General features: G+C 45.2%; 1 protein-coding gene across 15 annotated transcripts in view; it reads left to right on the plus strand.

Annotated features, from left to right (window-relative positions):
- The window catches only part of HLCS (holocarboxylase synthetase), a 234,429-nt gene that overhangs the window by 27,729 nt on the left and 191,653 nt on the right, over nt 1-15,047 (plus strand). For 7 of the 15 annotated variants that reach the window (XM_074389285.1, XM_074389287.1, XM_074389286.1 and 4 more), the window contains exon 2: nt 3,941-4,078. Coding sequence is in view for 2 of the 15 variants with exons in the window: in XM_074389289.1 (XP_074245390.1) it covers nt 3,941-4,078 (138 nt within the window). In the remaining 13 variants the exon portion in view is untranslated. Of the gene's footprint in view, nt 1-136; nt 246-3,940; nt 4,079-10,926; nt 11,098-14,317; nt 14,390-15,047 lie in introns of those variants that run through there. The other 8 variants (XM_074389292.1, XM_074389295.1, XM_074389291.1 and 5 more) reach the window with 4 other exon arrangements.

The following is a 15,047-nucleotide window of genomic DNA, read 5'->3' on the forward strand; positions in this document are numbered from 1 at the left end:
TGGAAAGACAGCTGTGGCAGGCCGGGAGCAGTGGCTTAGGCTGGTCATCCCTACACTTTGGGAGGCCTGAGGGAGGACAGCTTTGAGCCCAGAAGATGGAGACCAGCTTGGGCAACATAGTGAGATCCCTCTCTACAAAAAATAATAATAATAAAAAAAACAACAACTTAGGTCGGTGGAGTGGCATGAACCTGTGGTCCCAGCTACTCGGGAGGATCCTTTGAGCTCGGGAGGTTGAGGCTACGGTGAGCTATGATTGAGCCATTGCACTCCAGTCTGGGTGACAAAGCAAGACCCTGTCTTAAAAAAAATCCCAAACAAACCCCCCCCACCTATGTCATCAGCTTTTTGTCAGATGTCCCCAAGGTGACAAAAACTGCCCTTTCCTCTTCTCCATCTTCTGTCAGTTGCATCGTTCACCAACGTGGGCACCCGACTGATGGGCTTTGCATCTTTTCAATTTCAGTCGACACTCAGCCTTTGTTTTTTTGATCCAATGCTTAGGATGGTGGTTACGTGTTCAGCCCACTCTGTCACTTACATTGTGACTTGGGCCAGTCAATTAATCTCTGTACAAACTCTGCTGCCTTGCTGTATACGGAGCAATAGATCTTTCCATTCAGCTGTTTTTGGAAATGGGCTTGGCTTCACAGTTCAGTTCACAAAATTTCATGGACATCACTAGCATTGTTCTCATTAATATTTAAACATGTTTTGCTTTTAATCAGTTTATTGGCCCTTTCCTCTGTTTTCTGGAATGTTGCCTCATATTAGCATTAAAATGACGTTTCCTGCATATGTCACACCGTAAAGCTCCTGTAGGAAATTGAGTCGAAATTGAATCTTATCTCAGGCTTGAACATTTCCTGGAGGCTATGCTTAGCTATGGGATGAAATTGTGCCGCTAGCAAATCAAATATACTCTTTCTTGTTAGTACCATGTATGTGTTATGACACATTGAATATGAATGACTGTTTTCTTAGGTCCCCCAAAGTACTAGTTATGCACATAACTAGTACCACCTAGAAATAACTAGTACCAACTCGACATAACTGGCACTACCCAGACAAAAGGGGAAGAAGTTGATTTATTACATACAATGTGCGGCTTACTTGGAGCCTTGGGAATTAACCTGATTGAAAAAGATGACTCATTAAAATGGGAAAAAAATTGAGGGGTGAGCTTTTTATAGTAGTTTCCAAATTGGATCCAAATTACATTTAGGGTATGGGTCAGAATAGAAATTTTGGACATATAAAAACATTGAGATGGAAGTGTCTGATTTAAGTTTTGCTTTTGAAGATTTTCATGACTCCACTGGTCTTCTGTTAACTACACGGACCATAACTAGTGCTTTTCAGCCCTAGCCCACCTGCTCAGCCCTGAGTAGGAGTGGCCTGCTGCTTTCAGAGATTTTGTAACTCTGCTCTCCCACTCTGCACAGTAAGCTTTGCCTACAGCTTTGGTTAGATATCGCTGTGTCATTTCCTACTTTTCCGGACTAGATGGAACTGTCATGCTCTGTGTCCCCGTAGCCTTTAAATCACAGCTCCTGTGCTAGTTCGTATCTTTTTCTTATTAGGAACTGAGCCCATCTAGCATAGCAGCTTAGTCACTCAGTATTTCAGCGAAGGAAAGAGTAAATTTAATAGTTGGTGGGTTTAAGCTGTGACGTTTAAGGTCTACAGGTGGAAAGCTTGACCATTTATTTGTGGTTGGCTGCTGTTATTTTGAGATTTAAAATATGATTAGTTTGACGATTTGGTGGATACCTCAGTCTACTTGGGCTGAAATAAGGACTCACCTGAATCTCATGCCCTTATTTTTCTCATACATATATATGTGTGTGTATATGTGTATATATGTATTATTTTTGAGATGGATCTCGCTCAGTCGCCCAGGCTGGAGTGCAGTGTCCGAGATCTCAGCTCACTGCCATCGCCACCTCCCAAGTTCAAGTGATTCTCCTGCTGGGACGTCCCGAGTAGCTGGAATTACAGGCACAGGCCACCATGCCCAACTAGTTTTTCTATTTTTAGTTGAGACGGGGATTCACCATGTTGGCCAGGCTGGTCTCAAACTCCTGACCTCAGGTGATCCACCTGTCTCGGCCTCTGAAAGGGCTTGGATTACAGGTGTGAGCCACTGTGTCTGGCCTTTTCTCATACATTCTACATTTAAAGTCAAATGCATAAATACTGAATGTATATGTTTATGATTAAATGCTCAACAATCAATTGATAAGTATAACTAAAAATAGTTTATACAAATTGGCAATGTCAAGCTTTTTGTCTGTTTAATATACACATTCTGTGCCTGTATAAAGTGGACATATTTTTTAACCACTATGTTGATAATTATGTTTACCCAGGGAGGGGCAAATTCTCCCCTAAATTTTCATTCATTATTTAGTTCAATAGGTTTTTATCAAGCAGATTTGATCCAATATGCAGCACGGTGGAGCTGCCTGGTTACCTTTTTCCTGGGTGATGATGAAAGCTCGTGGAATGCCCAGCTCAGATTTCATCTTTTTCTTTTCTTCATAAAATAAAAGCCTTTAGAAATCAATTTGCTGTTTTTCTTACAGAGATTTCAGGAAAGAAAACAAGAAATAAATGGGTATATCTGATTTGCTAACCAAGCTTGATTCTAATCTTCCTTTTAGAAAACTAAAATCACTCCTGACTGTAGTTGATATTCCAGTTAAAGTATGTCTGATTGCGTCTCTGCATATGGTAAATGCCTTTCCCTGAAATGGCTTTTCTCTCTGGATTTGACTGCTGTGTGAGCATCCAGAGACTTGCACACTTCCCAGATCTCAGGGCGAGGAGCAAGGTTGATTTCACTCTAAGAAAGGCGGAAAGAAAAACTGCCTTGTGCCCCGTCTGTGATAGCTGTAGGGAATGGAGGAACAGCCGTCAGGCTTCCAAGGAGCTTCTGTCGGCTGATATGTACTTCTAGGCCTCTTCATCTTTTTTTTCTTTTCTTTTTCTTTTTAGACAGGCTCTCACTCTGTCGCCCAAGGCTGGAGTGCAGTGGCACCATCTGAGTTCACTGCCGCCTCCGGCTCCCAGGCTCAAGTGATCCTCCCACTTCAGCCTCCTGAGTAGCTGGGACTGCAGGTGCCCACCCCATGCCCAACTAATTTTTTTGGCATGTTTTTGTAGAGATAAGATTTCACTGTGTTGGCCAGGCTGGTCTTGAACTCCTGGGTTCAAGCAATCTGCCCACCTTGGCCTCGTGAATCACTGGGATTATAGGCGTGAGCCACCATGCCACTAGCCTCCTTATCTTTAAATGTGCTTCCTAGTTGTATCTGGGAAGCTATTATGTGCTAAGCAGTGAGGAACGGTGGGGATAAGCCCTGTTTCAGAATTCATTGCTTGAAAACAGTTATTAGAGATGTTAAAGCTGTCCTGAGTCACAGAGGGGCTTTTGCAGGTGCTTAAATAGTCACAGTTAAATAAGAAACACTGGGTTCATGTGGCCTACAGAAGAGCATCAGATAAACTTTTTAAAAAAATTTTTAATTTTTTATTTTTTTGAGAGGGAGTCTTGCTCTGTCAACAGGCTGGAGTGCGCTGGCATGGTCTTGGCTCACTGCAACCTGTAACTCCCAGGTTCAAGTGATTCTCCTGCCTCAACCTCCCAAGCAGCTGGGACTACAGGCATGTGCCATCATGCCCAGCTAATTTTTTAATTTTTAGTACAGACAGGGTTTCACCATGTTGGCCAGAATGGTCTCTTGACCTCATGATCAGCCCACCTTGACCTCCCAAAGTGCTGGAATTATAGGCCTGAGTCACCATGCCTGGCCCAGATAATCTTATTTATATGTTACTTGGAATTACAGGGAGGGTATGTTTCAGAGGGGATTGAAATTTATGGCAGTTGTGGTGTGAAGTGACAATCTCATTATGTTTCTTTCCCTCTCTACAGTTCATTGAAGACTTGAACAAGTGGGCCCTGTTTCTTGTGTCTCCTTTTATACTTGAAGCAGAACACATAGCATTTGTGACAGAGAGCATTTGGGTACAAAGTGAGAATTTACAGAGATCATCCTCCTCTTCAGAAACAGTGAGTACCGTGTTTACTTGTGTCCTATGAGGAACTGATGTGTCTTAGTCAAAACCAAATTTGCTAATTTTTTGTTTGTTTGTTTTATTTGAGATAGAGTCTTGCTCTGTCACCCAGCCTGGAGTGCAGTAGTGGGATCTCGGCTCACTGGGACCTCCGCCTCCTGGGTTCAAATGATTCTCATGCCTCAGCCTCTGGAGTAGCTGGGACTACAGGCGTGCCAGCACGCCAGACTAATTTTTATGTTTTTAGTGGGGATGGGGTTTTGCCACCTTGGCCAGGATGGTTTTGAACTCCTGACCTCAAGTGATCTGCTTGCCTCAGGCTCCTAAAGTGCTGGGATTACAGGCATGAGCTACTGCACCTGACCTCAATTTTTTTTTTTTTTAAATTTATTTTTTATTTTTTTAATGAGTGCTCTCTTTCCTGGCCTTTGTGGCTCCCTTTCTCTTTGGATAGTTTGGGTTAAATATATTAGTAAAATTATTTTTACCTGTTTCTTTTTATGTTTTTGATGTGGCTGCTAAAACATTTTATTATTGTTATTATTATTATTATTATTATTATTATTATTTTGAGAGGGAGTCTCGCTCTGTCACCCAGACTGGAGTGCAGTGGCGTGATCTCAGCTCACAGCAACCTCTTCCTGCTGGGTTCAAGCAATTCTCCTCAGCCTCCCAGGTAGCTGGGACTACAGGCATGCGCCACCATGCTCTGCTAATTTTTTGTGTTTTTAGTAGAGATGGGGTTTCACCATGCTGGCCATGCTGATCTCGAACTCCTGACCTCGTGATCTGCCCGCCTCAGCCTCCCAAAGTGCTGGGATTACAGGTTTGAGCCACTGCGCCCGGCCTGTTATTCTTTTTCAGACAGGGTTTTACTCTATCATCTAGGCTGGAGTACAGTGGCCATGATAGCTCACTGCAGCCCCAAACTCAGGGCTCAAGGGATCCTCCCTCCTTGGCCTCCCAAAATACTGGGAATAAAGATGTTAGCCACCATGCCTGGCCATTGCTAGGAAAGTTAAAAACACGTGTGTGGCTTGTATTTGTGGCTCATGTTATATTTTTATTGAACATTGCTCTTCCCAGGTCATCTCGTCCATTCCTACAACTTCTTGCTTCCCAAATCAGCCTGAGGGGCTGGAGTATATCACCACCTACTTCCTAAATGTCTTTCCCTGAGTATTCTGAAAATACTTCAACCTCAGCCACATGTCCTAAAGAGAAAATCCAGGCCAGGCACAGTGGCTGACTCCTGTAATCCCAGTATTTTGGGAGGCCAAGGTGGGTAGATCACGAGGTCAGGAGATCAAGACCATCCCTGTTACCACGGTGAAACCTTGTCTTTACTAAAAATACAAAAAATTAGTTGGGTGTAGTGACACACACCTGTAGTCCCAGTTACTCGAGAGGCTGAGGCAGGAGAATCACTTGAATCTGGGAGGCGAAGTTTGCAGTGAGTTGAGATCGCATCACTGCAGTCCAGCCTGGGTGACAGAGCGAGACTCCATCTACAAAAAAATAAAAAAAACAAGAAAATCCCAGGTGATGAACACCACAGCCTGCTCTTTCTCACACCTCCTCCTTGCTTCTGTGAAGTTATGAAGTCTAATAGCACACCCTAGATCATCAGCTTTGCTCCTTCATTTTCAGTGCTCCTCATTCCATCCTTGTGTTCATTATCTTTTGTCTGAGCTGTGAAAACATCCTGTCCCGTGTCCCTTCCTTGGGAATTCCTGTTGATGGCCAGAGTTAGTCATTCTGGACCCACATCCCATTGAGACCCTGTTGCTTCAGCTTTTGGTGGATGTCATCCCACCAGGGGCAGCCTATGCCCTGAGGCTCGTGAAATTCTGACCCCAACCCACCCTTGCAGGTTCCTGCTCCTCACTTAACGGGTCCTCACCCGCCATGTGTGTCTTGCCTGCCATGTCGATAATCTAGTGGGGATTTTGCTGATGTTAGCTATGAAACTGGATTCCCATTTCATGAAGATTATCTGTAAGATGCTGTATTGAGATGAGAGAAGAAGAAAAGGGGGAGTAAACAAGAAATAATTGACTGGAATTCAGGGTGAACGAAAATAAGGGGAGGCAGGTGCAGATAGAGTAGGATAGAGAGAGGACTTTCTGGTGGGGGCCTGGAGGGGGCGGAGCATCAGGCAAACAGGCCTGGAGCGGTGCGGTGTGTTAAGACAGTGTCTTCTCTCCTGAAGGTTCGTAAGGTTTTGTTTAGCCCTGTAGACACTTATCATAGTAATAAGCCACTTACTGAGCCCCTGCTAGGGATTTTTTAACACTATGCCTAATGTTACAGGATCCCTGGGGTGTGGCTTCACCAGCTGGAAACCTCTGGGGCTAGCGGCACCTTCTGCCTGAGTCTTGCTTGTGCCCACTGGGCTTATTCCACCCACTTGGCCTGGCAGGCTGCACTCAGCTCATTCTACCAGCCCAGATCCCATACCTGCCAGGGGCAAGCCAGGTGCAGAGCAGCAAGGGGTGTGTGGGTGAGCAAGTGCAGGGTCTGGTCAGGGGAGTGGCTCCATGCAGGGCTGTGGCTGGACCAGATGTACTACATGCAGCTTTCGCTGTGGGCGCCTGAGTCTGGACAAGGGGAACATGGTGGCTCCTGGAAGCACGAAGGTGCTGGGAACCGCAGAACCCCAAAGAGGGTGTTAACAGCCCTGGCTTGGGGACCCCCTAGATCTAGGCTTCAGAAGGGCCACAGCCCTTCTCTCCTTGTTGCCTACAACGTATTGAGCATGGGGACATGTTTCAGCCCTGTTTGTCTTACAGTTCTTTTAGTACCACCATTTGGTGGGTCCTGAGTTATTTTCCTGCATCCAGGAAGAATGAGGTACATGGACAACTGGAGAGTGAGCAAGGCTGAGAGGAGCTTCCCTGAGTGGCAGAACAGTTCTCAGGAGACCCACAGTGGTTAGCTCCTTTGCGCAGCTGGCAGTCCCAGGTCTATGTGAGCCTGGCTGGGTCTGAGGTTTTTATGGGCTCAGAAGGGAAGAAATGAATACTGATTGGTCCATGGGCAGCCATGGGCAGGCCAGAAAAAGCACCATAAGTTCTCAGTCTGGGCCACAGACTTCACTGGGAACTGACAGTGGGTCCCCAGGTTTCAAGCTGGTCTTGGCTTGAAGTTGGGGTGTCACCAGGGACCTGCCCCTTTCTGCCCAGAAGCCTGTCTGCCTTCTGCTGTCAATCATGTCTTAAGGTTCCCAGACTGTTTGTGCTGAGGGGTGCCTGCAGGCCTGCAATGAGCCGCCCTCAGCCACTCTGTGGCCTCCCTCCCATGCTCATGGTCAAGATGGGCAAAGTCCAGAGGGGCTCCCAAAGTCTCGAGGTGGCTGAGGTGGCAGGGGACTGGTGTGTCAGTGCCATCCTGAGCAGCACACACCCGGTCAGATTGCGGCAGCACCCAGGCTCAGCCTCAACTTTGCTCCAAAATCAGAGCAGGTGCAAGGAGCTGGGAGAGGCCAGGCAGCAGGATCAGGTACTTTCAAGCCTGTCAGCGGAGGGGGGCTTCCTGGGCCCCTGAGAGCACTGGGATGCCCAGCTCCATAGCTGTGGCTGGGAGGCAGAAGCTATGGCTGGGAGCACTGGGCTCCCACCCTGCCAACTCAGAAGTGGAGGAGCTCCCACCTGCTCCCAGCTCTCCCCCACCCCTTCTATAGAGCTGCATCCATGGCCATGCCTCCCCTGCTCCAGGCTGGCTGCCGTTCCCGTCACTAATAGTTACAGCTCTACAAAGCAGCTCTACAAAGTGTTATTATGATTGCCATTTTGAAGAAGAGAAAATTTAGCTTATAAGATTAAATGACATTTCTAAAGTGGTAGGAATAGCATTGCTAAGTAATAGACAAGGTGTTTTTTTTTGTGTGATAGAATCTCACTCTGTCACCCAGGCTGGAGTACAGTGGCCTGATCTCGGCTCACTGCAACCTTCACATCCTGGGTTCAAGCAGTTTTCCTGCGTCAGCCTCCCCAGTAGCTGGGACTACAGGCACAGGCCACCACGCCTGGCTAGTTTTTTGTATTTTAGCAGAGACTGAGTTTCACTGTGTTGCCCAGACTGGTCTCAAACTCCTGAGCTTAGACAATCTGCCTGCCTCGGCCTCCCAAAGTGCTAGGATTATAGGCGTGAGCCACTGTACCCGGCCTAGACAGGATTTTAACCAGCTGCTAGGTGAGAGATAAGATTTTAACCAATGCCCCTACCCTTTCTAGTAACTAGAGGAACAAATTAATGGTTTTAAAGAGATCTAGATTATTGAGATTCCAAAATAAATAGAGCTTTTATTAACCTAGGTCCAATCCAACAGTACTGTGAATGGTCTCTTCTGTTTGGTAGAAGGAGACCAACTGTTGATGTGAAAGGCTTTGGCGAACTCAGGCCAATTTTCATATGAAATTGCTGATATCTGGCTTTTCTTTTTGAACTATGAAGAGTCCTTGTCATATGGTAACTGTCTTACATTGTTATAAAGAAATACCTGGAGCTGGATAATTTATAAAGGAAAGAGCTTCTTCAGGCTGCACAGGAAGTACAGTGACAGCATGTGCTTCTGGTGAGGGCCTTGAGGAGCTTACAGTCACAGTAGAAGGTGACAGAGGTGCAGTCATGCCACCTGGTGAGAAGGGGAATGAGGGTGGGACCGAGCTGGGGGAGGTGCCACACACTTAAACAACCAGGTCTTGTGAGAACTCACTCACTGCTGGGAGGACAGCACCGCATATTCATGAAGGATTGCTACTATGACCCAAACACCTCCCACCAGGCCCCACCGCCACCACTGGGGAGACATTTCAGCATGGGATTTGGAGGGAACAGACTTCCAGATTCTATCAGTAACCAATTCCTTGGGCTTTTTTTTTTTTTTTTTTTTTTTTTTTTTTTTTGAGACACAGTCTCACTCTGTCACCCAGGCTGGAGTGCAGGGGTGCAATCTTGGCTCACTGCAACCTCTGCCTCCCAGGTTCAAGTGATTCTTCTGTCTCAGCCTCCCAAGTAGCTGGAATTACAGACACCCACCATCATGCCTGGCTAATTTTTTCTATTTTTTAGTAGAGACAGGGTTTTACCATGTTGGCCAGGCTGGTTTTGAACTCCTAACCTCAAGTGATCCACTCACCTTGACCTTTCGAAGTGCTGGGATTACAGGCGTGAGCCACTGAGCCCAGCTCCTTGGGGTTTTAACCCAGTTTGCAATTCTTACAAGTTCAGCAACAATTTGCAATGACTTTTTTTTTTTTTTTTTTTTTTTTTTTTTGAGACGGAGTTTCGCTCTTGTTACCCAGGCTGGAGTGCAATGGCGTGATCTCGGCTCACCGCAACCTCCGCCTCCTGGGTTCAGGCAATTCTCCTGCCTCAGCTTCCTGAGTAGCTGGGATTATAGGCACACGCCACCATGCCCAGCTAATTTTTTGTATTTTTAGTAGAGACGGGGTTTCACCATGTTGACCAGGTTGGTCTCGATCTCTCGACCTTGTGATCCACCCGCCTCGGCCTCCCAAAGTGCTGGGATTACAGGCTTGAGCCACCGCGCCCGGCCCCTGCAATGACTTTTAAAGGAATTTTTGAATAATATTCATTTTGTTTACAAACTTTAAATATCTTAAAAGATTTCATTTTATTATAGGACTCTAGGTACACAGAATCGAGCCCTGTTGAGTCACTGTACCTGATGCCACATGGAGCAGAGTTAAGCTGTCCCTGCCTAGTCCTGTCCGAATTGAGATTCGTGAGAAAAATCAGTGATTATTTTTAAGCCACTGAATTGTGGGGTGGTTTGTTACGTGGCAGTGGATAACTAAGCACTTGGGATACTTCTTAAAACTCCTCTTCTTCCTCAGCTTACATCAGTGGAATGGCGGGATGAGGCAGGAAGTGAGTAACTGTGGATGTGAATGCCACACACCTTAGCAGGCCTCAGCGGTGTACTGAACATCTGCAGAACACAATTATAGCACTCTTGTTTGTGGCAACAAGGGTATTTGTTCTGATAATATTTGTATTATTTTCTCAGTTATTCAGAACATTTTTTTTTCTTTTTTTTTGAGATGGAGTCTGGCTCTGTCACCCAGGCTGGAGTGTAGTGGCACATTCTTGGCTCACTGCAACCTCTGCCTCTCGGGTTCAAGCAATTCTCTTGCCTCAGCCACCCCAGTAGCTGGGACTACAGGAGTGCGCCACCACGCCCAGCTAATTTTTTGTATTTTCAATAGAGACGGGGTTTCACTGTGTTAGTCAGGATGGTCTCGATCTCCTGACCTCATGATCCACCTGCCTCGGCCTCTGAAAGTCCTGGGATTAGCCATGGCTCCCAGCCCTGTATTTTCAAATTCTTGACCTCTGTGTGTCTAGCCCTCCTCTATCCACTTTGTTACTTGAACTTTTTAGCAACTTCACATTAAACTATGATGATTTGGAAGAGGAGAAATAAGAGTCAGAAAAATTAGCAGCATCCGTGATCTGACTCTAGGTACCAATGGGTTGTTGAGATTTCCGTTCTTCACTGGCTGCAGAGCTGCTGCCTGCCAGTGCCCCCTGTTGGGCAGGGTCACCTGTGCTAGTTTGACCTGGGGTCTTTCACTCCCCGACTGCTGCTTGGATGTGAATTTTAAGTTGAGCAGAGACAATCTGCCTTGCCTGCTGCCATACATTGTAACATCAAGTCAAGAGCTTTAGTTACTTAACAGATTTCTGCTGGCTGCTTTTATAGGAGAAAACTCCTTTGTTTAGGGGCAGCCAGGACTTCCTTAGCTTTGATCTTCGGCAGTAAGCCTTTTGCTTGACTTCCCTTCTCTTTTCCATGCCTTTGTTTCCATCTCGAAGTGCAAATTTGAAGTGCCCTGTTTGCCTTTATCCACTGGAAGGCAAACACCCTGGACGACGTATCAGTGACAGCGCGGCTTTGCTTTGATCGGGGCACCCAGCGCTGCTTGAAGGCATTTTCACGGGCCGTGGCTGATGGACCACGCTCCCAGAAAAAGGAAATGCACTTAGGTGAGGAAACAGTTGGCGGGGTGGAGAAACTCGATCCGGGATGTGTGTACGGATGGTTCTTTGGGCTCTTCCTGTTCTTCCTCTTGTTTTGTTTATCTCCTGCCTCCCTCCTCCTCAGAAGTGTGTGAGAATTTCATTATTGGCTCCTTTTACACTGTCAGTGCCTGCTACCGCAAAAGGCTAAATCTAGGTTTTTACAGCTAAACTCTGGGTTGAGTCTCCATTGGCTGAGCGGTGCTCCTCCTCCTTTGATGGCTCTGAGGACAAGGATGCCTTTAGCTTCCTGCGGGAGGTTGCCTCGTTCATTTCCATGTTTCCATGCACCCTCATCTCAAAAGTCCGCCCTGCTGTGGTGTTAGTTTATCTTCTCATCTTCCTGAACTGAGATCCTTTCCTCCCAAAGCTGCAAATCAGCGGGCTCTCTGTCCTGAATCAAAGATGTCATTTCTGAAATGCAGAATTCTGCTGAAACATTGGGTGGGCCTGACCCTCCAGGTGAATCCTACTTCGCTTGTCTGTGTGTCTGGGAGGAGGTGGGAGAGGGAGGTGGTAAGGTGGAGGGAAGGCTACAAGTAGAACTAAATGAACGTTCTGGAGTTTCTCTTTGTTCAAATATTCTACACAGGTTAGTGAGTTGACCGTAAAGGCCCGTGTTTATTATTTTTCCCTCAAAGGAAGTGTTTCTCAAGTTTTTTTTCAGTATTGTTTTTCCAAGGAGAATAATGAAATTCAAGTTCACTTTGAGAAGAGAAATGAGATACTAAGGAATAAGATTTTGTTGGGGACTGGGCACAGTGGCTCATGCCTGTAATCCCAGCACTTTGGGAGGTTGAGGTAGGAGGATTGCTTGAGCTCAGGAGTTTGAGACCAGCCAGGGAAACATAGTGAAATCTCATCTGTACAAAAAATACAAAAATTAGCTGGTCATAGTGGTGCATACCTGTGGTCCCAGCTACTCGGGAGGCTGAGGTGGGAGGATTGCTGGATCCCAAGAAGTCGAGGCTGCAGTGAGCCATGATTGTACCACTCCAGTCTGGGTGACAAAGACAGACCCTGTCTCACAAAAAGAAAAGAAAAGAAAAAAAAAGTTGTGGGATAGGGTTGAGTCTTGGAGGGAGGGCCACAAACTGTTGTAATGTCGAAGATTTTCTTCACCTCTCCACTCCCTGCCAAGATGGGTTTTTGCCCACTTGGGATGATGTGGTTTCTCATGAGGTTACTTGCTCTAAAGGACTGTGCGTTTTGGAATCATAAGGGCACCCCTTATGGCACAGGCACTTTACGGATGATCCCTTTTAGTGTTCCCAGTAACCTTCCGTGGTAGGTGCTCCTATCTCTACCTTACAGACAGGATATTGAGGCGTGGGGAATTGGAGTAACTTGCTCAGATCTCTCCCTTAACCAGAGGAGCCAGGATAAGTTCGGGAAGTTGGACTCTGGAGTCCATTTACTGACCAGGCTGTCCTGGAAGAGCGTAGAGACAAGCAAACTAAAAAAACGGACTTTTTCCCTTCTTTTTGCTTTAAAAAATTGAGCTATAATTCACATACCATGAAATACACCCTTGAAAAGCAATTCAGTAGTTTTTAGTATATTTCACAAAATTATACAATCATCAGCATTGTCTAATTCTAGAATATTTTCAGCACACCAGAAAGAAACCACACACCTGCCAGCATTCACTGCCTACTCCCCAACGCCTCAGCTCCTGGCCACTGTGAATCTACTTTCTGACTCTAGATTTGCCTATTTTGGATACTTCATGTAAATAGCTTCATATAATATGTGACCTTTAGTTATTGGCTTCTTTCACTTAACGCAGTGTATTCAAGATTCATCTATGTTGCAACATGTATCAGTAGTTCATTCCTTTTTATAGTTGAATAATCCATTGTATGGATATATACATTTTATTTATCCATTCATCTATTGATAGACATTTTTTTCTACCCTTTAGCTATTGTGAATAATGCTGCTATGAACATTTGCATACAAGCTTTTTTGTGTGGACATATGTTTTTTTTCCCTGAATGATGAAAAATGGCCCTGATACTTTTTTTTCTTTTGTAACTGAGTTTTGCTCTGTTGCCAGGCTGGAGTGCAGTAGCATGATCTCGGCTCACTGCAACCTCTGCCTCCTGGGTTCAAGCAATTCTTCTGCTTCAGCCTTCCAATTAGCTGGGACTACAGGCATGCATCACCACACCTAGCTAATTTTTGTATTTTCAGTAGACATGGGGTTTCACCACGTTGGGAAGGATGGTCTCGATCTCTTGACCTTGTGATCCGCCCGCCTTTGCCTCCCGAAGTGTTGGGATTACAGGCGTGAGCCACCGTGCCTGGCCAAAGTATTTTTAATTGTTTATATTTATGGGGTACAACATATGATGTGGTTTTTTTTTTGAGACAAAAAACAAAAATACAACCTATAGTGACCGTGACTACAGTGGATCTTCAGAACTTATTCATGGAAGGATTTTAAGCAGAGGAATGGTGCAACATTTTTAAAGGAATAATGAGATTACCCTGGTGACTACTTGAAGAATGTCTTGGGGAGAGCCAAAATAAATGAAGGGAACTTGATGAGGTCATTCAAGTATGATTATGGAGGGAGGTGATCAAAAAATCGGATGTAGAAACATAAGCCAACTGTCCACTTACTGATGCTGACTAAACCTTATTAGCTGAACAAATGGAAAAACACCAACAATTTAAAAAACCAAAACCAAAATCAAAACAAAGAAACAGAAAAAAAAGAAACTGTCCTTACTAGTTTTGTTGTATATTAATTTTTTAATTGAGGTATAATTTATATAAAATAAAATGCACAGATTTTAGATGTACAGTTCTATGTGTTTTGATGAATGTAAACACGTAGGTAACTGCCTAGGTCATTAAGACATGAAACATTTCGGTCACTTCGATACATTTATCTTGTGCCTCTTTCTATGCAATTCTTTCTACTTGGGCAGCCACTAATCTTTTTGACGTGGTGAATTAGTTTCTCCTGTTCTAGGAATTCATATAAATGGAATTATTTGGCATGTACACCTTGGTGCCTTTTTTTCCCCCACTCAACCTAATGTTTTTGAAATCCATCCGTGCTGTGTATATCTCTAGTTTGTTTCTTACTACTGAAAAGTATTCTCTTGTATGAGAATCTCCATAAGCCATTACAATATGTGACCTTTTGTGTCTGATGTCTCTCTCTCTTTTGTAGAGATGAGGAGCCAAAAGAATTAAAATTGATGCTTGGAGAATGAACTTGGAATTCTGAGGCGGAATAGAAGCAGTATGTGTTCAGATCTTGGCAGCAGCCAAAATGAACTATTTTGGGGCCAATGGAGTGGTCTATAGGGTCCCTGACACTGGGGCATAAGTGGAATTAGAATGAGGGTGCCTGGTGATCTGTGTAAACTCTAGGATGGGTATCATTTGGGGATGTGGGTAGTGTGTCCATATTTCCCTGAGAAGGATTGGGCTTGATGCCTCCCTCAGATTATTATTATTTTTAGACAGGGTCTCACCTCACTCTGTCACCCAGGCTGGAGTGCAGTGGCATGATCACGGCTCACTGCAGCCTCAACCTCCCAGGCTCAAGTGATCCTCTTACCTCAGCCTCCCAAGTAGCTGGGACTACAGGTGTGTGCCACGCCTGGCTAAGTTTTACAGTTTTTTGTAGAAATAGGGTTTTGCCATGTTGCCCAGGTTGGTCTTGAATTCCTGGGCTCAAGTGATCCTCCTGCCTTGGCCTCCCAAAGTGCTGGGATTACAGGAGTGAGCCATTGCACCTGGCCTCATTCTCAGATATTTGTTGTTGTTGAGCTTTTTGTTTTTGCCAAAGATGCTTGCATTTGGCTTTCTTGAGTTTTGCTCCATGGTTTTTGAACCAAACCTACAGTACTTCTAGATATCGTTCCATTGTGGAGATCATATCTTTCTGAATGCTG

This window comes from Saimiri boliviensis, chromosome 18 (assembly GCF_048565385.1).
Source record: "Saimiri boliviensis isolate mSaiBol1 chromosome 18, mSaiBol1.pri, whole genome shotgun sequence".
NCBI lineage: Eukaryota > Metazoa > Chordata > Mammalia > Primates > Cebidae > Saimiri > Saimiri boliviensis.